General features: G+C 43.8%; 1 protein-coding gene across 4 annotated transcripts in view; it reads right to left on the bottom strand.

Annotated features, from left to right (window-relative positions):
- Positions 1-1,105: 1,105 nt before the first annotated feature.
- Positions 1,106-27,524, bottom strand: part of LOC147252171 (phospholipid-transporting ATPase IH-like) — a 35,574-nt gene continuing 9,155 nt past the window's right edge. The window contains exons 2-31 of one of the 4 annotated variants that reach the window (XM_086220353.1): positions 24,557-24,679; positions 24,308-24,397; positions 22,752-22,832; positions 22,112-22,219; positions 20,138-20,266; positions 19,296-19,399; positions 19,078-19,128; positions 18,308-18,372; positions 18,125-18,206; positions 17,897-18,047; positions 17,619-17,816; positions 17,352-17,525; positions 16,617-16,783; positions 16,095-16,166; positions 15,482-15,555; positions 15,253-15,356; positions 14,109-14,290; positions 13,505-13,738; positions 13,226-13,403; positions 13,038-13,140; positions 11,723-11,868; positions 11,271-11,330; positions 10,025-10,152; positions 9,806-9,941; positions 9,387-9,410; positions 7,501-7,566; positions 7,195-7,298; positions 6,942-7,107; positions 5,742-5,856; positions 3,677-3,823 (exon numbers count right to left, since the gene is read on the bottom strand). In XM_086220353.1, coding sequence (XP_086076479.1) covers positions 5,779-5,856; positions 6,942-7,107; positions 7,195-7,298; positions 7,501-7,566; positions 9,387-9,410; positions 9,806-9,941; positions 10,025-10,152; positions 11,271-11,330; positions 11,723-11,868; positions 13,038-13,140; positions 13,226-13,403; positions 13,505-13,738; positions 14,109-14,290; positions 15,253-15,356; positions 15,482-15,555; positions 16,095-16,166; positions 16,617-16,783; positions 17,352-17,525; positions 17,619-17,816; positions 17,897-18,047; positions 18,125-18,206; positions 18,308-18,372; positions 19,078-19,128; positions 19,296-19,399; positions 20,138-20,266; positions 22,112-22,219; positions 22,752-22,832; positions 24,308-24,397; positions 24,557-24,679 — 3,378 coding nt within the window. In that variant the 3' untranslated portion in view covers positions 3,677-3,823; positions 5,742-5,778. Of the gene's footprint in view, positions 3,824-5,741; positions 5,857-6,941; positions 7,108-7,194; positions 7,299-7,500; positions 7,567-9,386; positions 9,411-9,805; positions 9,942-10,024; positions 10,153-11,270; positions 11,331-11,722; positions 11,869-13,037; positions 13,141-13,225; positions 13,404-13,504; positions 13,739-14,108; positions 14,291-15,252; positions 15,357-15,481; positions 15,556-16,094; positions 16,167-16,616; positions 16,784-17,351; positions 17,526-17,618; positions 17,817-17,896; positions 18,048-18,124; positions 18,207-18,307; positions 18,373-19,077; positions 19,129-19,295; positions 19,400-20,137; positions 20,267-22,111; positions 22,220-22,751; positions 22,833-24,307; positions 24,398-24,556; positions 24,680-27,524 lie in introns of all 4 variants that reach the window. The other 3 variants (XM_086220351.1, XM_086220354.1, XM_086220352.1) reach the window with 3 other exon arrangements.

The following is a 27,524-nucleotide window of genomic DNA, read 5'->3' on the forward strand; positions in this document are numbered from 1 at the left end:
TCAAATGTGCTGAAATGAATCAGACTTTTTGATTCTACTAAAAACATGTTGCCTGTGTCCTCTGCCATCGTAAAGGGTGCGTTTGTTGCATCCATGATCAACGAATGATTGAGAACGAGACTTTGAACAAGACTGAGACAGGCTGCACAGTAGGAGCCAGTCACTGATCAGACAGGTAGCAGAAACTGACGATCTCATAGACGCTCATTACATTTACAAACATCAACTTGGAAGAAACTGACATGGTGGAATCTGTTCACTCATTATTCCTGGACCCTTATCTTAGTGTGACAGAGCCATCTAGTGGAATGGATGATCATAATAGTGCAAAGAAGGCAATTTTTGTGATATACCTCATTGAACAGTCTTCCATCCATTTATTTTCTACTGCTTATCCTGTTAAGGGTTGCGGGGGGGCTGGAGCCTATCCCAGCAGTCTTTGGGCGAGAGGCGGGGTTCACACTGGACGGGTCACCAGTCCATCTCAGGACCAACACATAGAGACAGACAACCATTCACACTCACAGTCACACCTACGGTCAATTTAGAGTAGCAATCAGCCTCGTCCTCTCTTGATGTCTTTGGACTGTGGGAGGAAGCTGGAGTACCAGAGAGAACCCACACAGGAACAGGGAGAACATGGAGACTCACACAGAAAGATCCTGTGCTGGAGCTGGGACTCGAACCTGGAACCTTCTTGCTGTGAGGCGACAGTGCTGACCACTGCACCGCCGTGCCACTCTCATTGAACAATCTTCTAGTTTTAATTCTACGCCATCCAATTATGGTTGTTGTTAAATTAAATCTGCCTTGTTTGCACATTCACTGTCATCCAGTGTACTAGGTGGCCCTGTCGGAAAATTTAGGGGGGTAGAAATGTTACAGAAGTTACAACTGTTACTGCTGGGCCTGCAGAAACATAATGGCTGGATGCGGCAGATGATAGTGTAGTGGAGCGTAATGTTTGTGCAGAGAAAGTAGCTGAGTTGGAAGTAGTGGACCGCAGCTGGCAGACACGAGTAACAGAATCCAGATATAATGTGACACATCCATCATTGTGACATAACTAAAAATCCTGACCACAGGATACAAGTGTTTTCACTCTTTTATTACAAGCAGAATGACAATACAGTGCTTTACCCTCATTTGCTACAGACAGGCTGGCAAAAAGTCAATAAATGATCTTTTAAACTTTTAAAATCTTTATCCAAAGAAATGTCTCAAAACCTGTTTAGTTATACAAACAGTGCTGAAGATATGCGTGCTGCTCGGAGCACAGAAATGTCGACATCTCACACGTTTGCCAAGCTCCGAAATGACAGGATGAACACCTGCTATTGTGCTGATGGACTTAGAAAAGCAGTTTGACATTCTGATCAGCAGTAGAAGGCTGGTGCAATAAACCCACTGGAGACAGAGGCTAACAGCTACATGACAGTTCATTCCTAGTCAAGTTATTTGGTCACTTTAATATCTCACCCACTACAATCTTCTTAGAAAAATAACTTGTGAGGAAGAGTGAACATTTAGAAACCCCAGCTGACAGACAATAGACCTTGTTTAAGGGGAAAAAAACCTCATCTGTAGAACAAAGTGCAGTGTGTAGACCTATTAAATCTCTAATGACCTCATGTTATGAGTTTTTCTGCTCTCCTTTTGGTTACAAACTTGGAACACACATTCTAACAAAGTTAAATATAATCTTCTCTCTGGGATACAAAAGTAGCAAAAGAAACATTCACAAAACAACAACAACAACAACAAAAGCCAGCACAATAATATTAGTGGGACAAAAAGAAAGAGCTGTGGAGGATTCTGCTAACAATAATAATAATAATAATAATAATAATAATAAAAAAAAGTACACGTCATAACGTTAAAACTTACAGTGTTTCTGGAGTGGGGTTGGCATGTGACATTTGGAATATGTCTGGATAAAGTATGGCAACAGCACAGTGAGGTGGGACGCTGCATAAGAAGCACCAAAGGCCCTTCGTTTGAATCAATGAGGTCAGGATGTTGAGCCCCCCCAAGTCAAAACACTCAGACAAAAGCTTAGAGTGGACAAAGACGGACCTCCAACTGAATTAATATTTAACCTCTGCAAGAATAAAAAAATACTGAATGCATTATTAAATCTATACCCGTCGGCAGATGGTGATGTATATGAAAATAAACTGTATAAATGCTTCAATCTGACATTCAAGACTTCCCGATTCATTCACTGTGGGATGTAAGAGATAGACTTTGGACACAGAGAACTTTAGATGTTAGGAATGCAGAAGAGGTTGATCCACAATGAGCTACAATCTTCAGCTGGAAGACATAAAGGACAAATCAGTTCTACATTTCAATGATTGATTGTGACGTCGCCTATTCAAGTCTCCCTCGGCACGCTACAGCGCCCCATCTCGTTACAAGTTACATCCATATATTGACTGCCATCATTAACAACAAACACAGAGAAACCCCTCATCCGACAACTGTAGCATTCAGACAGATCTAACTTTTGCATAACATGAAGCATGGCAGCAAACACTCGAGCACAATGCAACAACATTAAAAATAGCAAGTCATTCCCGTCATCCATAAATAAAGACCCCGTCAGTCCCCGGCTACTGGCCACTGTACCTCCACCAGTGCCTTTAATTATTCACAATGATGCTGTTATCCTACATGGCCACATGGTGGCAGTAGTTACAGTGAGAGAAAATGTGGTTTAAGGAGATGTTTGGGGTCAAGGAGGATAAGACGGATCAGCATGCAGAGAGATTTGACATGCTACAGGAAGGAAAACAAAGATGGAGGAACAGCAGACATGTTGTAATGGACATAAGCGTCCTCTGAACTGATCAAGAAATAGAAACCACCGACAGTGGGCATGTGTGAATTAAGGCAGGGTGGCTGGAATACTGCACATCCCTCTTCAGATTTCTCCTATGTCTCTCTTCCAGCTGATGGGGGTAAGGCTGTGTAATACACCACTTCTGCTTTGACACCGTTCTCCTTTGGCTCCCTAGCCTGCTGCTGTGTGGTTACCTGTAAGGCAAAGGTGTCACATACAAACATACAGTACAAGCATATTCATGCAAGCATACACACACACACACACACACACACACACACACACACACACACACACACACACACACACACACACACACCTAAGGGGTGGAGCCTATCAGCTGCCCCGACTTGGCCAGACCACATACTGTACATAAATTATTTTAAACAAACATAAAACAAAGCAGCAAAAAAAAAAAAAAAAAGACACAAAAGTAGAGGAGTAGGCAAGAATTTGACCAAAAAGAGAATAAAAATAGCTCACACATGGTTCCTCTTTTGTTCTTAGTAATCTCACATTGGGTGAGAGAATAAGACAAAGACTGGACCAGAAAGAAAGAGACGTCAGGGTAATCATATCTGTAGGCTTGTCCACTCAGGAGTAGCCCCAAAAAATGCACACGGTGAACTCGGCATGGAGGCGCCATGCTTTTGATGCGTGTACTGTAGCCCACGAGATTCACAAAGTTTGAGAATCTGTTTGTGTTCAGACGGAGGTCTCGGGTCCTGGAGCGTAGCAGGCAAATCCTGCCCCCGACAGACGGAGTACATAGGGGCTGAGAGAGCACAAGTCTGCCCCTCCCCCTTCAGACAAATGAGCCAACAGTTTTTGGGGAAGAGGATCAGGTCTGCGGAGCGACAGCATCTCCACAGCGCTAAGGTGGAGGTGAGAGGAGTCCGTGCTCGTGCCTTTGTAGGATCGTCGAGAGGACAGTGGAGTTATCTCAGCCACATCACCCCGTGTGGACTTCTCATGATCCTACAGAGACAGACAGGAAGTATTGTCATGAGAGGCGCGAACAAATGCACCGTGCACATCATGTTCGAGGGTTAGAGGGTTTTGACAGCAAGGTTATATTCAGAAGGTTCATTACTTTTATTTTGATTGTTAGCTGCCTAATTTTAATGAATGATGACACCACATCATGGATCAAAGTTGATGAAAATCTGTGGAAACAAAGAATGAGACTAGAAACCTTCTGAAAATGACCAGAACAGTTGGATTAGATCAGGCATGCTCATGAAAGATTCACGCTTGCAATTCCATCTCCCAACACCAGATGACGTCAATGTTCCTGGTACAAAATGACCTTACAGTACCTCACAAATCAACACGTCTAGTAGACTTTAGTAAATAATCTTCAGTTTTGTCGTGATGCCGATGTTGAACAAGGGAACCTTCTAGAAAACGTGTCCAATAAATAGTTATTGTGAAATAAATCAGATTAAATGTAAAGCACATTTTGAATCTCTAAAACAGGTCATCATCTCTCGTTACATAACTAAAGCTCATCCTTCCTTAAAATCTGTCTTACTGGTGAGCTGTGGTCCAGGACCAGAAACAAGTCACGCCTTGGACTTGAAGAGACCTCACGACAAGAGGCAAAGGATTTAACCCCTCATGATAAGAGGCAAAGGATTTAGCCTTGGTCTAATAACGAGAGGATAAAATTACTCATGTGGCTGCTCCCTGGATCAAGTCAATTAATTCCCATTCCGCATGCGGTGAGAAGCACTCTGAAACCAGCCCTGCAGAATTAACTGGAGCTTGTGGTTCCTGACGGAGGTACGGCCAGCCCCTCCTGCTTGAGTCACAGCTCAGCGGCAAGCCCCATGCAGAGAACAGCAGCAGGAAGCATCATGGCACCAGTATTCAGAACCCCATCGACATTGAGCCTCTGCGTGCAGTTACCATGGTGACCCATGCCCACCTAGAGGGGTGTACTTAAGGGTTTGCTGCACAGGGTGCTGTGGCTATGTGACATCATGGACAGCTGTGTCTCCACTGTCTCCATGACAGGTCCTATCAGGGGGGAGAGGGTCTCTCTCACCTTCTCCAGGGCCACCAGCGGGGCCCGGAACCACAGAGCCCTCCCTGGCCCCGGCCGGCCTTATCTTCTGTGGATGACGGAGGAAAGGATGTGAAAATGGAACTGTCCAGGCCTTGAGCCTTTTCCTCTGATGCTGTCTACCTGAAGCTGATTGCAGGTCATATTTATTTTGTGTTTGTTGAATATATTCTTCTTCTTAAAAACTGTGTTTTTTTTGCTCATATCTAGATATAAACAAGAAATATTGTCCAGTGCTTTTTTGGAATGTGTTTTTGCCTTTTCCCTAATTTTTACTCCCTAATTGTGCATCGTTTCACCCGACCAAATTAGGGAGACATTAGATCAACTCCTAATGCAACATCAATAGTCATATTCAGCTGAATGTACCACTGGCCAAACAACAAACTTCATTATTGTATGGCTGATTCAATTTGGCTTTTCTGTGCATCAGATTTTTATATCCGGACCATAAATATCTGGTTGAATGAAGTTTAACTAGTAGTTCAGTAATTCTACAAAATCCTTATTAGGCCTGAGCCTTCCATCTGTACCCAAAAGGATAACACACAAGATGAAAACATGTACAACATTAGGAATAATGTGGTCTGCTGCATGCAACTTATACATTTCATAAATGGTAAATACCACAGGGATTCAAAACACATACAATGTAAAGACGACCACACAGGTGGTGGGGAAGGAGGAGGACAGGACAACCGTAAAGACTGGGATCAATAGCAGCCTTGTACTGTTGTTAGTTGCACAGGAAGCGAGGTGACAGTGATCAGCGGTTCTCACTGGGACATGCCGGCACGTTTACAGAGTTGAGGCCTTAAAAGAAATCACCTGCTCTTCCTGCTCCTCCCTCGTCTGTTTGGGCCAATCAGAAACTCATTCTGCTGGAGGACTGAGAAAGCATGAAGATGGTGGACGGCTCCACAGTAAGGCACGGGCGAGTGGACTGCAGTTACCATCAAAGAGTGCAGAGGCACACAGGATCAGTGGGGTAAAGAGATGAGGAGAAAGTAACCGAGTGGGTATATGAAAGAGGAAGAAGAAGGGTGTGTATTAAAGGGTAAATGAAAGAAAAGGGAGGAAAGGGGAGGTTGGAAGATGGTGTGAATTTTGATTATGGAAGTCCATTAGAGATGAAAAGAAAAAAAGCACAGCAGGAAAAAAATCTGTCAGTCCTTCCATTCATATTTCCATTCATGGTGCAGTTTGCTTCACAGGAGGCGAAGCTAAACCACAGGAGACAGGAAGTCATTCTGGATCTGCTGTTGCTCAAAGCCATTAGGGACCCTGGTGCTCTTCTTTGATTATTAATAGAGCGGGGTATCATTGCTCACAAGGTTTATTTCAGTTGAAATATTAAGTGTCAGCTCCAATTTCACAGAGCTTACATCATATTTATCTGTTTGTCTGCAGAAATGTAAAGCTAACAAGGGCAGTTGATTTTCTTTTTCGAGGGCCGACTCACACAATGTGATTCATACCGTGATCAAGCACGTTTGTTCCCCAAACTCTGGTTTATTTGATTTGATGGAGTGCTCCGTACTGTGCCCAGGACAAGCCAGAGGAGATGCACTTCAGCGTGGTACAGTTAGGAGGGTACGCAACACGGGCAGCTGCTGGTTATGAGTTGGTCGAAAATACAGTGAGTGAGTGAATTCCAAGTGATGGAGAAAAAAAAAATCTCCCGATACGAAACGAGTGATGTTGCAGCCAATGACGTGCTGCCGTTCGCTTATTCGCTGTTGGGAGTTACAATGTCTAATACGGTAGTGGATAATTGACAAAGTAGCAGGTCATACAGCTCAGTGATGACGCAAGTGTGCTCAGGCCCAGTCTGGACTGGTGCTATGTGAATGCAGGGGAGTGGGGAGGGGGGAGGGGGGACAATCGTGCTTCAGTACGGTACAAGGCAAACAGTCCATGTGTGAGTGTGCTCTGCAATCGCAGTAAGGACTGGTTAATCGCTAAAGCAAAGCGTTTAGTTAACACATCTAAAGCCGACAACGCTGCGGAGAGTGTGAGACACCTTACCTGAGCACGCTCAGTTGCTGTTGGACACATGGCCCTGCAGAGGACCTTCTTGATGACATCTGGAAGCAAGCTGATGGTAATGAGCAAGATGATGCTGAGCCAGGCCGGACCGCTCGATAGCATTTGCATGAACACGTAGTACATCCTCTGGTAGTTGAGGAAGGGCCTGTGCAACAAAAGCCAGCCACTGTCACTTTCTCTGATATTTTCAACATAAAGGTTATAGATGCTGGAAAAACAATTCGTATTATACCAAATGATGCCTCCCCAGAGGAGAGAGAAAATAACGTAGAAAAGTAGTGATCCCCAGATGACAAAGTGATTGATCCAGGTCCAGTGGTGTGTGTCCAAGGCAAGCTGAAACACACAAAATACACACAGTAAACACTCGATGGGTCAATAACGTCAATAATTTGCCTTAAGGCTGTTGAAACCCATCAGCCAGCGTAGATCGATCAGTTATGTAACATGCTAGTTAACGTGTGCCCTGAGCACATCCAGGCACACTTACAACGGTGGGGATGGTGTCCCACACCTGCTCACACACATGCTCACACACCTTAAGTGTAACGGTGAACACCAGCACAGTGAAGACGAGAGTCCCAAACGTCCAGTTACCAAACATCTGCAGGGGACAAGAGGGAGAAGACGCTTAGTGACCCTCATGTATCTCCTGATGAATGAGTGAGCATCTTAAGAGAGCAGTGGGTGCATTCACATAATATCTGCTGTGATATCATGTGATTGGCTGACTGGAGAGAGCTTTAAGTGACAATTCATCTGGAATCCTAGAGAGGAATGAGGAGACATCAGGGAGGAAGAGATGGAATGAGATTAAGGAGAAAGACACGACAAAGACACTGGGGACCTCCTGTAATGACCCCAGCTGGTATTGGGACCAGCGCTCCTATATTAGCTAGAATCCTCCACATATCAAGCCCTCACTCAGTGACACAGAGAGAATTTAAACCGTTTACAGCATCGATGCAGTTAGGCTACAACCCTGAACCAAACCAAACAAAGTCTATAGGGGGACAAACAAATACACACAGACAAATGCAGAAAACATATTAGACACAAAACGGATGTTGCAATAGAATTTAAAGCAGTGGTCACCAACCTTTTCCAATCCCAAAAAAGGCTTAATCTGCGCAGCCATTCAGAAAACAAGCTTTTTCAAAGTTGTTAGCTAATCTTTTGGAAGTTAATTAGAATCCTTCAAATACTGGCGTTGGCTAAGAAGCTCACAGCAACCTTGCCTTCGTCTCCACTGCTGCTTGAAAATAATCACTTTTCATAATAGTTTTACACTTGTTACTGCTTCAGGATAACGTTACCGACCCAAACATAAAAGATTTCCACTGGTACGTACTGTAGTAGCACTGTGGCTATCGCCTCCCCCAAGGAAGTAATATTTTAGGTCCATCTGTTTGTCCCTAAGTGTCAGTAGGATGCTAATATAACAGTGTCTCTGATTGTCATCAAGCATGATGCAAAAATAAAAAAAACTCATTTAATTCTGGGACAGATTTGAGCCACCTGGTGGACACAGGAAATCAACGGGTTTTTCTTGTTTTGTTTTTTACATGTAAATTTTCTCGTGGATCAACCAGATCAATGTAACTGGTAAGAGACAGCATGAGAACTGTGAGGACTGTGAGTTTTAGTTGAACAGCGTCAGTTAATTTCAGGAGAAGCTCAGTGGATGGAGGTCAGAGTATATTAGTAATCGAAGGAAATCAAGTCTTCATGTACAAGATGTAATTTGGTTCAAGATTATACAGTTAAGAAGTAGGGTAGTTTTGAGAAATTTGATGGCTGCTTTGGTGCCACCTAGTGGATGCTGGGAGTGACATTAGCACAACTGGGCTTGTATTCACCTGCACCTTCATGCAAAATCCAAATGCCAACAGGTTTCACCTCCCTCTCGCTCTATGGACCAGTCACACACTCCGATTATGTGTGTGTGTTGACCCGCTCATCCCTGCTTGCAGCTTTAATTAAGGCACAAATGTGTCGGGGGCTGAAACCTTAGTGGAGGTGTAAGCTCCCCGAGAACTTTCTTGTTTCGGTCATGGTTGAAGAAACGACGTGGACCTAACGCACTTGCGTTTATAAAGATCTCCCTGAAAGAGTTGGTGACCCCTGATATCAAGCCACAGTATTACTTTAAGTACCACCACAACAAACAAAGGGACAATGTGAGGAAGCATCTAAGGTTTCTACCAGCTTGTTAAGATCAGGTGCTGTGCAGGAGTCAGGGCTTTACAGAGATTAGGGGAATGAAAGGGTACTAGAAGACTACACATCCAAATGAAAGTGCATGGATGAGGTAAAGTAAGAAACGGTGGATGAAGCGGTCAAACTGAAAGCGGAAACGGTTCAACGGGAATTAAAAAGAGTGTGAGAGACAGAGAGAGCAGACAGGGAGGGAGACAGGCTTACCATCTGTGTGTTGGTGGTCATAAGCTGAGGAAGAAGAGGAGCAAAATAAAGAGAGAGAGGAAGCAGAGAGAAGGAGGGGGAAGAAAAAAGAGAAAATAATCAGGACAAAGGGTAAAATGAATTTCATGATGTTTCAACTGAAAAAACAGGACCAAAGGCAATCGAAAACAGTTGACATGATACAAATCAACAATACAGAGAGATATGCTATTGCGTTGTCGATATGAATGGAAGTCTAATGTCGCTGACCTAGGGGGGTGGGGGTGGGGGGCCTGGGACAGGACTTGAAATATCAGCTCCATAACAAACACAGTTATTAACTCCACTCTCAGCAGAATCCAACAGACACAGATGAGGGTTCATCAAGCTCTTTTAATTTCACTACAGGACCCAGTGAAGACCTCAGAAATGCTGCTCACCTGGCCGTTGCTGGTGAAGGTGGTGTTATCAAACAAGAAGTAGGCACCAAAGAAGAAGATGACGGCGTCAAACACACCCAGGCATGTCCAGTAGAGGAAGACAGGCCAGCGCAGGAGGGAGTTCTTTGCAATGTCCCTAAAGAGAAACACGTTTACTCCAATCAATATTATTCCTGTTGTTAATATTCTGCAATGTGATCACCGTTGCTTCAACCTCACCTGTACAGGGAGGGCTCCCTTTTGAGCGTCTCCATGGTGACGTGCTGCTCGACTAGGCTGTAGAGGAGGATGGGGAGCGATGTGAAGCTGATGTTGTACAACGTCAAATAGGCTGTGTCGTACAGAGGCTGTAGACGAACAAACAACACAGACGGCATCAGACATTGATGAAACGTCATCATGCTAAAAACAGAATCATGAAGCCGGCAGTGTGAGGTCATGCGCCCGTGTTGTAGCTCAGTCATAGCTTAATGTTGGCTTTGTGATTTTTACTTCTAACAATTGCATTTATGCTTCAACAAAAATGCAAAAGTGGTGTTCATCAAAGATTATCGAGCTAAACAAAATGTAACATTTTCCTATTATTTTGTTTGCCACTGACTTTATTTTCTGCAATAATCCAAATCCAACATAAAAACTCGAAAGGATTTTGGCTGAAGCGGCACGGTGATTGCAGTGGTCAGCACTGTAGCCTCACAGCAAGAAGGTTCCAGGTTCAAGTTCCGGCTCCAGCACGGGATCTTTCTGTGGGAGTCTCCATGTTCTCCCTGTTCCTGTGTGAGTCTCCATGTTCTCCCTGTTCCTGTGTGGGTTCTCTCTGGTACTCCAGCTTCCTCCCACAGTCCAAAGACATCAAGAGAGGACGAGGCTGATTGATACTCTAAATTGACTGTAGGTGTGACTGTGAGTGTGAATGGTTGTCTGTCTCTATGTGTTGGTCCTGTGATGGACTGGTGACCTGTCCAGGGTGAACCCCGCCTCTCGCCTGAAAGCTGCTGGGATAGGCTCCAGCCCCCCCGCGACCCTTAACAGGACAAGCAGTTGAAAATGGATGGATGGACATAGAGATAAATGTTTTATCTGCTTTATTACCAATAAACTCTGAGAAAAACTATTGAGCAATACATCAATGAATTAGTGTTACACCTTTGAAAGTGTATCAGGAAGTGGATGGATGGATAGATTTGGTTGACCCATGTTATATTTCGAGGTTGGTCTTGAAAATGTGTCTATGGGGCTCTGGAGAGATGATGTCCTGTGTCGTCATGTGAGCGCTAAAATGCGGGGCTTCCTCATGAGAACTTTCATAATTCCCCGCTGCATGAGCACGCTAATAACAAATGACGAGGGTGAAGTTTTGCTGACTGGAAACCAAAAGCAATGTGATTGCTGTGGGAAAATTTTATGTAATCCTTATATAAACACATTTAGTAAAACTGACTTGACAACACTATCAAACACTCACCTGCTGGGAGAAACCGCAGAAGAACTGATACAGGAACTGAGGGAAGATGAAGCATACATTCTGGAAGGATATAAAAGGAGGGAAATGAGAAATAGAGAAAATGATGAGCTTATGACAGGTAAATATGAGGGACAGATTTGAAGAATCTAAAAAACCCTACTATCTACACATTTCCCTTTATGCTGAGACTTTGGCTATAAACTCACTGAGTGGGCTGTAAATCGCTGGCCTGCCAAAATGAAAAAACATGAATTGGTTGGCAGGGCAAAGCTTGCTATGGAATCCACCCACACTGATCATCGTAGCCATGAATCCAGGAGAAAATGTTGCACAAGAGATTCATGAATCTGCTAATCTGTCAGAGTAGCTCTCCAGTCTGCTCCTTTGTATCTCAGTGTTTGACTGGAAACAGCGATAAAGTGATTCAAACAAGCTTCGCATTAGTCAAGTACCTTGTAGAAGAAGTACTGAACAAGTTCAGCAATTCGGATGTAGTAGTAATGGCCGTGTACAAGTAGCATCTTCTTCAGATGTTTGAACTTGGGGATGGCGTAGTCACTGTTCCTGGCTGCCTGACGGCCTTCTTTACCCATTATTCCTACAGGAAAAACAAAAGAGTCACTACTAAAACACACACTCTAGAACCCAACTGAGCTGCAGTCACAAAAAAGATGTATTTGTATGTATATTTCACCCTTTATGCTTTTTAACGCAGGTTTGTTTTCGAGTTGCTACTTTGGGCCTGGAAAACGCTTTGTTTTTTATTAAATTCAACAGTAATAAACGATGGATTTTCATGAATAACAAGACTTTCGAAACACAATTTTGCTGTCTAAAGCCAAGCACACACCCCAGTTTAGAAATCCCGCCCTTATTGTTAAATCTGGTTGCATCACACATTTAGGAAGAATCTTCATAGACGTTAATCCCTCTAATCTCAAACATGATCACGCAACAAGATTAGAAAAATAATGGCACATCACACACAGCAGGATCTTATTAAGATAATCATCTCAGAAGGAACACAGCACCATGTCACGTGATCTCATGAGGAAGGAGATGTAAGCAAAACAGAGGTCTGGGACATGTCGCTATAGTAAGGGTTTGTAGAGAGTCAACAACGGAGGGAGGAGGATGAACAAGTCTGGATGTTGGTTCTTAAGCAACAAGTGTGGGTGAGTTTTAACTGCTGGGTTTGATATCTGTCGACAACAGTAATGTGTACTGGCTACCGTTAGCTTCAAGGGCTAAAATATTCCATAGCTTGGCAACCCTGCTAGCTGCTAGCTGGCTACTCTGCTTCCACACTGTACTGACAGAATCATTCCAATAAGAAAGTCTGCCAGCAGATGGGGAGGCTTCAGATTAACCCCCTCACACTCCAAGATCAACTGGGCAGAAAATCATTTCCCACCAGCCTTGACTCAGGAACGCCATAGTGATTGTCAGGAGGGCTGAAATGGACACCAACTGGCCCCAATTATTTTCTTATTATTTTTCTAGTGTGCAGATTTCTCACAAAATGGTTTCTGAACTGTTCTGAAAATTACGCCCGTAATACCATCACTGTTCACTTTATCATACAGAATGTGATTTATATCAACGTCAAAAAAGGGCTTCTAAAAATGTGACATTTATTCATTTTTCTATTTCCTCTGAAGACCATAATTACCAGTGATTCATGCTAAGGAAGATGACAAAACCAGCTCCTTTTGTATATGAACAATCATCTATGAAAAGGTTCGCTAAGTGGAGAAATGAGCTCACCAATCCCCACGTGTGCTTCCAGGATCATGCTGACATCATTGGCCCCGTCGCCGACTGCGAGGGTTATAGGGTGCTCCTTCGAGGCTTTGATGAGCTTCACAATCTGTGGAGGCAGAGATCCGGTTTTGGTCAGTACCACCGGGCCTGACCTTAACATCTACTGGCAGTAGTTCACTTGGCTGTCTCACCTGTGCTTTCTGCAGCGGCGCCATACGACAGCAGAGCACCGCGCTACAGTTGCGGCAGATCTCTAGGAAGATCTCTCGATAGTTACCGTGGCCAGAACCGTCCTGTTTGGTCTTAAGTACTGCTGACAGAGTGGCGCCATCGATGATCAGCCCGAAGTCAAGGCAGTCTACTGACAAACTGGAATGAAGGAAGACCAAACAACAAACAGCTTGACACACATGCTGATATACTGTAAACCGGAATTTCCGAGGTTTTACTGCACATGCATTGTCTCCTACCCAGAAATGGAGCGCTGTCGGAGAACAGTCCTGTTGAGTTCAAACAGAACATCATGCAGACTCTGCTCTTCTGTGCGTTTCTTTGTCAGCTCCAGAATCTGGGTGCTACGGCGGAACAGTTTGCTGGCATAGCAGGTAGCTGCTGCCGTCTCCATCTTGTCTCCCGTCAGGACCCAAACTTTTATCCCCGCCTTGTGCAGTGACTCGATGGTGTCTGCAGCTTTCTCCTGGAGCCTGCGCATCGATAAGTCAATAACTGTGTGAGTGGGGTAGGTTAAACCATTCATCAGAAGTCTAATCAATTACCTACTGGTGATAATTTAGCGATGCGTGACCACCCACTGTCCTGCACTGTAACCAGTTAATCTATGAGGATGTCAAACTGTCAGAAAGCTAATCGATCAGGTAGAAAACTGCCTTGGTAGGTCAATACTCACGTCTGAGAACAAAAACAACTCTAATTATAGCAGAGCAGAGCATAAAATGCAGACTTACATTAGTAGTAAGTCAGAACTATGACTCCCAAATGAGTTGTGACTTTGGTTTCATGACTCATTCCCTTCCACCCCACTTGTGAATCTTCCCTCTCTTCATGGCAACCAACCTGTCCTCAACAGCAGTAGCACCCAACAGCACAAAGTCCCTTTCGATGATGTCATAGGCCTGAGACAGCCTCTGCTCCCTGTCCTGCAGGGCCAGTTTGGCTTCAGACAGGTGATGACACGCCTCTTCATATTCAGACTCCGACAGCCTTTTGTAGGCGACACAGAGAGTCCGCAGTCCCTCCTGGCGTGGTGGTGGTGAAGAAGTGGTGGAGAGGAAATAAAAGAATATTTTGTGACCTATTATGGAGCCATTGTCTCACCTAAAATCTGACTCATGGGCATCAAATGATTAAATTCTAGTTTCCACTTTACAGACGATTTGTCATCACAAAGCTGGGAAAAACAGCAAACAGCAGCTTGCTGCTCTCCACACTATCCCTTTGTTTCCTGTCTTCCTGCAAACATACCAAGACCTACGATCAAGTCTCAGGTTCATATAAAGCACAGAAATGCGGGTGTGACATTGATGGAAATCTGTTTCTTGAGCCATCATCTGCAAGTGAATCTCCTGAACCTCATCTTTCAGATCAGATGAGTCTCAAAGCAATACTTTAATCAAAGTGTATGTTGCAATACTCACAAATGTATTGGTTTGAACTCATCGAGATGTTTTTCCCACTCTCGCACTCAAATTTTGTGACTCCAAAATGCAGAAAGAGCCAGACACATACATTTAGCATGAAGCTAATGTCAATTGACACCTAACAACAGCAGCAAAACTGCCCAAAAATATCTGTTTACAAAATATCCAGCTCATTGTCCTTAACTTCTTTATCCAGCTGTACGCTCGGTAATCCACAAACACTTTGATAAGGGCTGAGCAACCAAAAAACAAACAAAAAAACCCAACTGTAACACTTGTTGGTTTGTTTTGAACTCAAATCAATAACCTGTAGCTGGACAAAGAAAATATGGATTTTAGTCTGGGAAAGAAAGTTTCTGGACAGTTTTGTTATCTTTAGCTGTTAGCTGCCATTAGCGTCAAGCTATGTGTACGTGGCTGGCTCTTTCACATGCGCCCTCAAACTCATAACATCTCAAAGACTGGGACTTACAATAACATGTCTTTCTGTCAATCACTGCATCTGTATCATCAAACCCGTCATCTAATAGCTTTTAATGAAATGTCATCTGTACACTTACGACAGCATTCTGCTCCACCCGCGCTTTCACCTGCTCCACCTTCCCAGACACCACCAGAGGAAAGATGGACGAGTCTGCTCCCTTACAGAAGAGCAGGTATTCTCCTGAGAGCACACACACACACACACACACACGCACGCGCGCGCACACACACACACACCATATGTATTAATCGAGCTGTCAGAACGGTGATGCTTGTGGCGTTTTGAAACATGTGACTTAATCTTACCTGAGCTTGACCTGACGATGACGCTCATTCTCCTCCTGACCGAATCAAAGTTCAGCACGTGTAGCAGCTCAAACCTGAGGGACAAGATGAGTCAGCACGAGTTAAATCAGCTTTTATTTGAGGATCGCAGATTTGACCTGAATGTCAAGCTGACATTGAGCAAGCAAATAAAGTTAACCAGAATACACACTGAATATGTGAATAAAATATATTCTCAAAGTTTCTGTTGACATCCAACATGAATATTTAGCAGCTTTTCTAGCAGACAGTATGAAATACTCTCAAACTGTTCAGCCCCCTTGTCATTCTTCACACCTCCTCTGGTTTCTAAAAATAGCACCCTATTGACAGGTCACTCATGATATGGAGACAGGCTGAGCACAGGAGCACCTCCTGTGGATCAGAACATCTTCCATGAAAATCAGAAACTACTGGAACCTGTCTGTGTAACATCCTCCTGGCGGCTAGACTCTCTCTCCAGAGCATGAAATATGTCACTGAAGTATTTCCCTCTCAGGAGCAGATGTAAGGCCATCTGATAAAAGCGAGTTGGCACGGTCATACTTCTTGTGTGTATGTGTGTGTGTATGTTGCCACAACGTAGTGAACCAACCTTTCGATCTCATCATCCTTGTTGAGGATCTCCATGTGGTTGTCTTTCAGTCTCAGGTAGGTGTAACCCAGCCTGGCAGCAAGAAGATACAGACAACAATATATGATGCAATAACAATCAAAACAAACAACAAAAATCCTACTTCGTTAAAAAAAAAAAAAAAACAACTCAAAAAACAAGACAAATAACTACGAGAAGTACAGACGAGAAAATGTAACCAACATTTTTTTTAATCACTGATTGTTATAAGGAACAAAAAAAAGTCAAACATTGTACTGAATAACCAAGTCGGTCTGACTCCGATGATTCAGAGACTGGTACAGCTCTCTTACTTTCCCGTGCAGTTATTTTGCACTGCATTGTGGTGGGCTTGCCTTCAAAAGGAACGGATCTGTTTAGATCGTGAGATATTTCCTCTTCAACCTCTCAGGTGTGATTACAGGTTGGGGTGCACCTTGGAAAGTTGTCTACTTGCAGTTTTTTTTTTTTTGCTTTTATGAATGACTGTTTCAGTGCTTTTACCTTTTCATTCCCTCCACCAAAGCTACCTCATCCGGTGAGGAGGAGATGTAGAAGGAGGTCGGCCGGCCCTGGTGGATGCCTCTCTTGATTCCATCCACGGTCTCCTCCTCCTTCACCTGCACTGTGTGACACAGACACAGTGCCCGGAAAAACAGGTCCTCGTGTTCCTAAGGCAACAAAACCAACCGTTACACCCACTTACTGGTACACGTTCAAAGGTGTAACACTAATTTATTGATGTATTGCTCAATAGTTTCTCTCAGAGTTTATTGGCAATAAAGCAGATAAAACATTTATCTAAATATCCACCCATCCATTTTCTATATGGTTTATCCATTAAGGGTCGTGTGGGGGTGGGGTGGGGTGGAGCCTATCCCAGCTGACATTGGGCGAGAGGTGGGGTTCACCCTGGACATGTCGCCAGTCTGTCGCAGGGCAATTAGGGGTTCAGTATCTTGCTCAAGGACACTTGGACACGGTCACCGGGAGAAGTGAGGATCGAACCAGCGACCCTTTGGTTGTAGATGGCCACGCTACACAGTACATGCACGTGTGTGAACTGTATTTACATGGTGTTTTGGGAACAATTCTCATTTTTTTGCCGAGAATTCCTTTTTCAGGAAGAGGGTTAGCCCAGCCAGATTTATTAACAGGATAGATTTTAAAGTCTTTTTATTTTTTAAAAAAAAACACACACACACACACACTTACACACACACACACACACAAACTCACTCTCCTGTATCCACCAGGTGAGGAATCGATCATGTCTATACTGGAAGCAGCACTGAGGATTTGGCCGTTGCAGATGGCATGAGGGATATAAACATTCCCATCGACGCAGCACTCGATGAACTCCATGTTGTTCTCCGTCAGAGTGCCTGTTTTATCAGTGAACACGTACTCCACCTGGGAGGAAGAAGAAGGGTAGGGGGAGGGGTAAGACCAGGTTCTCTCTCTTTTAATATGCAAGTGTGTGTGTGTGTGTGGGGGGGTGTGTACCTGTCCCAGTTCTTCATTCAGGTCAGAGGTGTTGACCTGCGCTCCTTCTCCCAACTCTTCATCAAACATCTCCTCATCCCAGGTGATAAAATAGGAGCCGAGAAACTTCTGCATCTCCACTGTCACGTACATAGAAACCGGGATGATGTAGTTGAACAAGACAGTGAAGGCCAGGAAGTCCGTGAAAGCTCGGATCACCTTAAGGGAGAGACAACAGTGACAGTCAGCACCGGACAATGCAGAGGTGAGATCATGACGGTAAAGGTCGATGAACGGACCACGTGGCGCTGACGCTCATTTTCCGTTCTGTGGTTGTACCAGGGCTCGTCTCTGTCTGGCGACCACTGCCACGCGTACTTGAGAACAGTGTTGATCACTGCTTTACTGATCAGGATGCACAGATACACGATCAGGAAGGCATTCATCGACCTGCGGGACACCAGAGTTACAGTCAAGGTCTGGAGGAGGGACCGTGAAATGTAGAGAAGAGGAAACGTCAATCATACTTTTCCACTGCGGAACGCTTCTGAGATTTGGACTGGTAATTTAGTGCCATCTTGGTGTCCATGCCAGTGTAGATGGCAACAGCTGAGTAAAGGAAAACACTCTGGGTTACTTCGACAGGCAGGAAATGAGCCATTAAACTGACACCGTTTCAGAGACATCAGAGCGAATCTTCATGATCCTACCATATATATGCTGTGTGTTCTTCAGTGTCGCTCCTCGGAGCAGCAAGTTCTCCGCACCAAGTGGTCTGCAGGACGGAAAGTGAACGCTTTACTGTTTATGTTTTACTACCTCCACCAAGAAGGTAAAGTGATCATCCTTTGTTAGCAGGATATCTCCAAAGACAAACGCCAATGAAATTTGGTGGAATGGTGGATTCACCCGTTAAAACTAAAACTACTTGCACAGGAATTAGTAAGGGGCGGAATAATCAGAATCAGAAATCCTTTATTATATCAGGAATAAACCTTTGAACAGAAATGAGGTCATAAGACTTTGGTCCTGAAACTGCAGCTTCTGGGTCTGCTACTCGCCAAGATAAAAAATGATGGGAACAAATGATGCGGATCAAATTGTAAATCCTGGATCCTGATCACTGGCAGGATCGAACTACTAGAGTGCATGTTTTAGCTGGATTTTCGTTGCTAAGAAGTTCTAATTCTGTATCCATGTTGTCTCCTTGGCTGTATTATCTGCTCTCTGAATGCTTTTCTTTTCTTACATTAATACATTTCACCTTCACAAGTTTGAGATGTACTGTTGGCAGATTTCTAGACCTCAAGGTAAGTTAAGCTAACATTCTGCAAGGAGTAGATTACAGTACGAGTCATATCAATCCATCAACTAAAACAACTCATTTAGACATTTAATTCATCTTGGACAACAAATGCCATGAAAAGTTTACCTATGAAATAACAACGTTAATGCACCCCCCCCCCCCCCATGTACCCACCTAGCAACAGGCTCTTCTTTGTCCTTGTAAATATTGATGCGTCCCACGAATCTAGGACAACATAAAAGCTGAGTCAAAATCAGACACATCTTCTAAGAGAGTGTGGCAGATGTTTGTGTGTGTGTGTGTGTATGTGTGTGTGTGTGTGTGTGTGTGCAAACATACATCGAAGTCTATGTCTGTCCGCATGTGCGCGCGCACGTGTGTGTTACACTCACTTGTAGAGGTCAGGCTGTGGTTGTTCACATTCAATAGTGGCGTGTAGGGAATCCACCTCCTGCTCTGTTCTAAAGGCCATGGTATCTGGTACAGCATAATAGGTCTGAGGGGGGAGAGGTGGGGGAGGAGGTGGGAGAAACCAGAAGAAAATGTCACCCACAGCCACTAATGAGAAAAGGCTTCATTTGACTTCTCGGCTCGGCTTCCAGCAGCTTTCCAAAATGGCCGAGAGAAACCGGGCGCAGATGAAGTGAACAGCGAGAGAGAGAGAGAGAGAATGCTCCTGGGGTCAGCGGCGGCTGGCAAGCTGCATGCTGGGATGGTGAGCTCATCGGGAGGTCCTGCCAGGGGCATGGACGAGGAGGGTGGGTGGGGGTACTCTACAGTACGCTGGGGGATATGTGTGTGTTCAGCCATGCATGTGCATGTGTGAGTGACATCGATGGAAATCAGCGGAGAAGTGAGAATGTGAAATGTAGCACATGACACCTAAATATGGATGAGCTTGAGTAGCACCAGTTATTTAGTATTGAACTCCATGCGGTCCAACTCATAAGCCTTTTTTTCAAATTAATATATAGAATTTTAATAACCTAAATCTAATTTACCTTATGTAAAGTAAAGAGGTAATACAACTCTAAAGAGTACAGATTTAAAAGTTCTGAAAATGTAAACATCAAAAGAAAAGAAACATTAATTAACAAGAATACTAAAAAACTGACACGTGAAAAAAGAGTTGTGCATTTTAATACTTTTTAATGACCCATGGACACCAATGGGCTTGAAACTGGGTCATCTACTGTAGAGCTGGGATAAATACAAAAAAAATCAATCTTGGCACCTTGTGACTGGACTCTCCATCGAGGCTGGTTGTGGTGACGTAGCAGGTCCCATCGTGTCGGCTGGAGGAGAGCAAGATGAGGTCACAGGGGAAGGTCTCATCCTCCCTCACCACCACCACGTCCCCCACCTGCCGGGGGAAGGACAGCCACATCACCCACCCCTTAATGACTTTCACATCAATAATAAATGAAGTCCCAGAAACACAAAAGACAAACAGTCAGACCTGCGCGGGTAATCGTCGACTCATCCTTTACCATTCCTCTTTTTTTTTTTTTTTTTTACAAAGGATTGAAAAGTTGCATAACGGATTATGTGAGCGGAGCAGCTTAAGCTCTGATAAATCCCATCTCCACGGTGACCGTACACATGACACGCGCTCTCTGATTTTGCATGATTAATATATTCATCATTATTCCTGCTCCCAATTCACACTCTAATCCCCTCTGTTTGATCTATGGGAGCGTCGGTACAGAAACTGCCGGAAGGTGCAGAGACAGAGACTCAGACAGATGAAGAGGAGAACAGAGGAAGAAGAGAGAACCAATGTTAGGTTTTTTGATTTTTTGGTGCGTGTGGATATAGAATTCTTTTCAAAGGTAACACAATAATACAATATGACCTTTAGGGCTGAGTGCTCGTAGCAGCAGAAGACAGCAGGAATGAGCCCTACCTGGGTCTTTCTATACCCCTTTGACACCAACACAGCTATACAGGAAGTTCTAAAACAGAGACACATCATGTCGTCTGGCTGCCCTGATTTCTTTCAAACTAGGGATAATTTACAGGCTTAAAAACATTCGTGCTTAGTGAAACATAAGCTACCGGAACCAGGACTACTGTCAGTAAATCAAAATATCGTTTTCTCTACCAGCTACCCGGTATTCTACCTATAAACATCTGGGTTGCAGTATATTTTGACAGCTCCATCTTCTCCTTTGAGCATTTTATTAAAGTCTTTTTTTCCCCTGTTGGTCAACTTGAGAAAGCAATAGAGGAGCATAACACTTGTGTGGTTCAGGGAGTAAACCTGATGTAAGAAAATCCATCCATGTCAGAATTACACGGTGTTGTCTTCACGTGACGTACACCAACATAATGTGTTCACACACACACATTAGTCTGCCCCCTTCACGCAAAACCCAGAAATCATTTGGCTTCACCATCTTGTCACACACACACACACACACACACACACACACACACGCACGCGCACGCACACACACACACACACACACACAAAGTCCCCACTCAATGCTGCTTTGTTTACATCGGCTTTCAGCAGCTTGTGGTACGTGTTTGTGTCCGCTAGTTATTCATGTGGTTTCATTCACATAAAAAAAGCTACAAGTTTGCTAGTGTAGTTTGATTTGCAAATTACCTCAAATTAAATTGTAAATCTATTTGAAATATGTCACTGGGTTTTTACACTGCTGGAAATTATGTAAGCTAATAAAAGTTCGAGACTCATAAAGTAAAATATATATAACAAAGTAATTTTAAGATGTTTTAATGCTGACGTGTTCCGTGATACACCTTTGAAAGGTTAGAAGTACAGAGCTTTGCTGCGTAAAAGCAATCCTTTCATTTCAATTTCTGTTGGACTTTTCACCTGAAGATCCAGCGTCAGAAGCAAACGAATTGAATGGCTAAAGCCGTTTGGCGCTATGTAAATCATAGAGGCACTTTCAAAAATGAGCCAAATCACCAAGTACTGATCTGCTGTTGCATCAGAATGACGTAAGAGAACATTAAGGAGGATGATGACATGAGGATCCTAACTTAAGAAACACGTCAGTGAACCAGGGGACACTGACTGTTCCTCCACTAGAGTCTAGGGGCAATTAATTTAGAAGGAAAGACAAGAGAGCCGGGAAGCGACAACATTAGAGGGGACTGCAGGACAAGAAGCTGAGCGAGAGCGACAGTTCTTGAAAGTGCGGGTGCTTTTCGGTTCTAATGAGGCCGATCTTACCCGCAGCTTGTGACTCTGCGTCCTCACCACCTTCCCCCGCTGCACCACATCCACCGGACACTCGTTTATTGAGCAGTCAGCCTTGTGTCTGAGCCAGTCCTCGTAGCCCTGGGAGGGTTGCAGCAAGAGAGAGAAAAAGATTGTCCTGAATATAGATTATTGTGCAGAAACAATTGGAAGAGGGGGAGGGGTGATGGTATAGAATTTGGGAGAGTCAGGCAGGTGAAAGGCCTACTCTGTGATTAATTATCATGCGCTCTCTGAGCTTAGTGACCTGTTTCCTTGATTTCTAGCCAGTATGTCATGTTTTAGATTTATGTCCCAGTAACGCTGCGTTCTCTTTAGCCAGAACAGCTCCATCTATCACTGATAGTACCCCATCCCTCAGTAGCGGGATGCGCTAGAGAGGATGCAACTCCCAGGGGCATGAATCCTCAGCCAGAGTGATTAACAGAGGAGACCATTCATTATCATATTTCTCACATCACCAGACATATTCAATGGCATGTCCTTTTGCTGAGAGAGGAATGTGTATACTGATAATAGACTTGCTGATTGGTAGAATGTGTATGTGTGTGTGTGTGTGTGTAGTGGCTGGTTATATTTCCCAAAAATGTGTATGTGTTTGTTTGTGTCGTACCTGTTTGATGGCGGTAACAGTGATAACAAAGAAGAGGGGCAGGCCGCTGGTGACTGGGCTGGTGGGGGTGTCAATGATAAGCTGCAAGGGAAAGGAAGAGAGGAGGAGAGGGAGGATGAAGGTGGGACAACAGAGAGAAGTAAGGACAAGTAAAAGAGCAGGATAATACTTCTGTCGTATGGAATTAAAATGATACTGATTCACCCAAAACGTGTATTTTAACTTCAAGGACCCACAAATAGGTATCAAACACATTATGATGTTTTTTTTAACTTTTTTTTTAGACTCCAGAATGCAGGGAAAAGTCAGCCACGTATGGTGAATGACGGCAACCAACTACAAAAAACAGCTAAACTGTCCAAAAACATTTGAAACTCAAAAATGCATCGTCTAATGGTATAATCAAAGTCTTCATCCAGCCATGTGCTCAGTAATTCTCTGGTTGGTGGCGATGGGGCACCCTTAGCTTCACATGGCTGGCTCTTTCTGCATTCTGGAGTCACAAAAATGCAATACAGGAGTGAAAGAACTTCTCCGTGAAAACTTCAAATACCTTTTCTGGGCAAAGTAGTGCCTTGAGCACGATTCTAGCAAACGTAGAGCACCACAGTAATCCTCTTTTTCCTTTTGTCTGCTCTTAAGGAATCATGCATCAAGCTGTAAGTGCTGCACGCATGGATGTGAAGAGCAGTAAGAGTCTTCAAAAAAAGGATCAACAGCACCACTGTGTAACATGCCCACTGAATCCCCCTCACAGGGTGTTGTATTTCACACACGTCTGACGAAGACAACAAAAACACAAAGACGGCTACACTGCATTCTGGTCTGCCTTCGCGTCAGTCTTCAAATCTTAGGTCTCGACAAGACATTCTGATTGAGACAATATTTCTCATTCACCTGTAACTCATTTCAGGCTAATCTGATTGTCATGAATTCTAACCACGCTTTTAATCTTCATCCTGGGTTACCTCAGACAAAGAAGCAGGATTTACATGTTACACATCTAATGCATATGGAATCACTGCGAACTCCAAAACTTCTCAGTTTTGGACATTTCGATTTTATTATTAGTGCAGAATTTTTGGTGGTGACTTGTGAATTTTGATTAAAATATTCATGTAAAGTCAAGTAAAGAGAAAGGTAACCAAATATCCAGGATTTCTGGTTCTGCAGATCCAAGAGAAGTCAGACACTCTTACCGAGGACATTCAATGTTCTTCTGTGTTTGGGGAACCGACATGATCCGGTTCCTGATGATGCATCATCAGAATAAGTGGCTGGACTAGAGCGGGAGTGTTCGGCTGTCACAGCACTCCGTCATAGTTGGATGCTACGACATTTTGATTACCACTATTTTAGCATTCATGTTACATCCAAAACACACCAATAAACACTGAGCCTTATTCATTAGGAAAACACACACACACACACACACACACACACACACACACACACACACACACACACACACACACACATTAGGAACACACTGCCTGAAAGTTTCTGTGCTGCATTCTCTGATCAACAGAGAGAAGAGTCAGAATCGAGCTGCTCACCTGGACCAGAAATATGACCAAGAAGTAGAAGTTAGCGATTCTTCTGAACTGCTCAAACAGGTTCTTGGGGATGAAGTTCCAGAAGGTGTACTGACACACAGAGAGAGAGAACACGTGAGAAAAATGGCCCACCGCGACAGCAGAAACATCGGTACCCAGCTGATCAAGTACAGTGAGAATGAAATGAACCGTTGGAGGAGATTAAAGAATGCTGACGAACAGTATGCTGATCATGTGACGCATTGCTACCTTTGAGGAAACAATGCGGTTGTCGGGGTAACGCTGAAGGATGTAGGCCTCAGCTCCCGGGGGAGGTTCTTTATGGCCGATGTAGACGGTCCGACTGTCCACCCAGTTCTCTTCCCCCACACACTGACAGAGAGACAGACGGACATGTCAGCGTGAAGAGCACGGGGTCACACTATTGATTCAATTGCATTCAAATATCATCCGCCTACATATTCAGTCTATGCTTTTAATAAATGTAAAAAGACACAAAAGAGATTGTAAATTTACTGTGTGGATACAATATTGCATGTTTTGCACCATTAAAGGTCTCATAAGCCACATTGTTCTGGTTGCAAGTGTGATGTTTGGTTCTGACAGGCAGCACTAATGCAGAAATAAGTCAGTTACTCAGCAGATCATCTCCAACTCCTCTCATAATCGTTCCAGTCCGTCGAGAAAAAAATGCAAAACAGGTTTCAGCTGCTGGAATGTGACAGTTTCCTTCTTTTTATTGTTGGTAAGATAAATTAAGCAATCTGAAGACGTCACGTTGAAAAAGTGCGACATTAGATATATTTTGGCGTCAACGTGTAGAGTGGAAGCAAGAAATGACAGAGCAATCAGCACTGTAATACACAGTATCAAGAAATATCACATCTAATACCTCGTGAATGCTGTGAATGTAAATGTTCACCGATCAGCCTAAAAGATGTTTGCTAAACTCTCCTGGATTAGAAACATGTCACACAGGGCCGCGTAACACGACTTCAGTCACGTCCTTTACCAAACAACCGTGCAGACATGACAGGGCAGGCTGGAGTGTGTGTGTGTGTGAGTGCGCGTTGATGAGCGTAGGTGGGATTAGCTCCGTCACACACGTTTGAATTTATCCTCTCACTCCTTCCTGCAGGACTTCCACATGCTGCACTACTCAGCTCCTACATTTCTTTGTGTTTCGCGCACATTCTGGCATATTTCTACACGGATCCAACAGAACAAAATAATGAGTATTTGCATCCTGTTTATGGAAATCTTTGTCCAATTCATCTCTGGAGCTCCTATGGGTGAGCCATAATGATTGAAAACTATAGAAAAAAAAAGGAAAAATGAGTATAACATAGCATGCAATCTTGAAAGTCATGCTGTAACAACACCGCCATCATTAAATACCAACAACAATTCTAAACAATCAGAGTAAGAGCTCAAAATGAAAATACATGAGAAAATGCAAACATTCGGATGACATATTTTCTAAACCAACCAACTATTCCCAAAATCAAGTTGACAGTATTGGAAATATTTAAAAAAAAAAAAGGCTTGTCTTCCCAAATAAACTCATTTTCAATCATTTTTAATCCATAACTACCTTTGTGCTTCTGTTTCTGAGCGATGACATTTGATGTCAGTTAAAAGCTGTGCAGTCTCGTTCGGCCACTGGTTAGCAACCTTCTTTAAAGACACATAAGCGCTTTGAAGTCCACGATCGGTGTTAACTGATTTTTTTTATGCCAAAGAGCAAAATGTTAAGCCAGTGTGAACCACAGGTCTTATTTCCCATTTATACAACCCACAGACTTTGAGACAAGGAAAGCGGATGTCCTAAAATGCTAATGCTAATGCTTAATTCAAGGCCACACTCAACAATTCAAACTGCAAATAATGATAAGGAGTATAGCTAAAGTGGCAGTACACTGACAATCACTCTTATCATCCGCAACAATTTATCATGAACGATATACATTAACTCCCCATGGAAGGCCAGAGTGCATTCTGGGAGTTCATTACATCACAGCCAAGGTGTCCCTCATTAAAATCTTTTGTAGAAAGAGCATCCAAGAAAAAAAAGAGGGGGGGGGGGGAGGGAGGGAGAGAGAGAGAGAGAGAGAGAGAGAAGGAGAGAGAGAGAGAGAGAAGGAGAGAGAGAAAAGCGCTCGAGTGTTTGTTTCCACCTGGCCTCCAACACAGCTCATAAAGTTCGGGCCTGTGTGGGCAGAGTGAGAACCGCCTCTGGCAAAGCATCCGGCCTGACACAGCTGAAAGCAGACGCGTTGACCATTAACAGAAACGTTCTGGAACAAGCGCTTCAATGGAGGCTGCAGTTTAAAATCCTCTAAAACTTTGGCAGAGATGAAGCTGGAAATTATCGATGACCCAGCAATTTAATGTCAAACTCAAATCTGCTCTTATGCGGTTTCAGGAAGAAAGTTTTAGTGCTGCTGATTACTGAAAGCTCAGTATTTGACATGACATCCAATGAAAGGCAACATCAAAAAATAAAATAAAGCACTGTACATCACGCTTGCTGAGCTGGAACCGGATGTGTAAATCAACATAAGCATGGCGTCACAACAACGAAGAGCAGAGAGTCTCATAGCTCAACTTATCCAGAGTGATCAACGGCCACTTGGCAGCAGGATAAAAATAGACAGAGGCAACAGTGTCAGCTGACTCGAGACCCCCTCAAAACATTAGGGGGGCAGCGTGACCCAGAAACACAGGAGGAGGAGAGAGGTGGGAAATGAGGCTGACACAGAGCAGCAGACAGAAGAGAGCCGGCAGCAGGAGCAGCCATCCAAGGAACGCAAATCTGGAATACTTTTTGCTCTTTAATGATAGCTACACCAACCGGTATTGATTATTTGTTCATGATTAACGTGCCCGTAGCTTTGGTCCTGATGTTTATGCTAAAGTATCTAATAAAAGGAGGAATTTGTACCTGATAATACAAAGCAGCGCCATTCAAATTTTTACTGTAGTTTCGGAGACCTGGACAATCCGGGCTACTGAAGCGTTGTGACAAATGAATCTTTCAATCAACCTCCATTATTTGTCGATCAAAAACAGGGATCGTAGTCGGGCGAGACAAGACTTGTATTTCAAATCCCATGACAGAAGTCCTTGTGAAGTTTTTAAACGAACAGCCATGAAAGATGAACAGCCGATCAATCAAATACAAACTGGTCCTGTCGTCAATCAGGACACCAGATTA

Source organism: Aulostomus chinensis, chromosome 12, assembly GCF_037954235.1.
Source record: "Aulostomus chinensis isolate RoL2024-O1b breed Wild chromosome 12, RoL_Achi_v1.0, whole genome shotgun sequence".
NCBI classification, from domain to species: domain Eukaryota; kingdom Metazoa; phylum Chordata; class Actinopteri; order Syngnathiformes; family Aulostomidae; genus Aulostomus; species Aulostomus chinensis.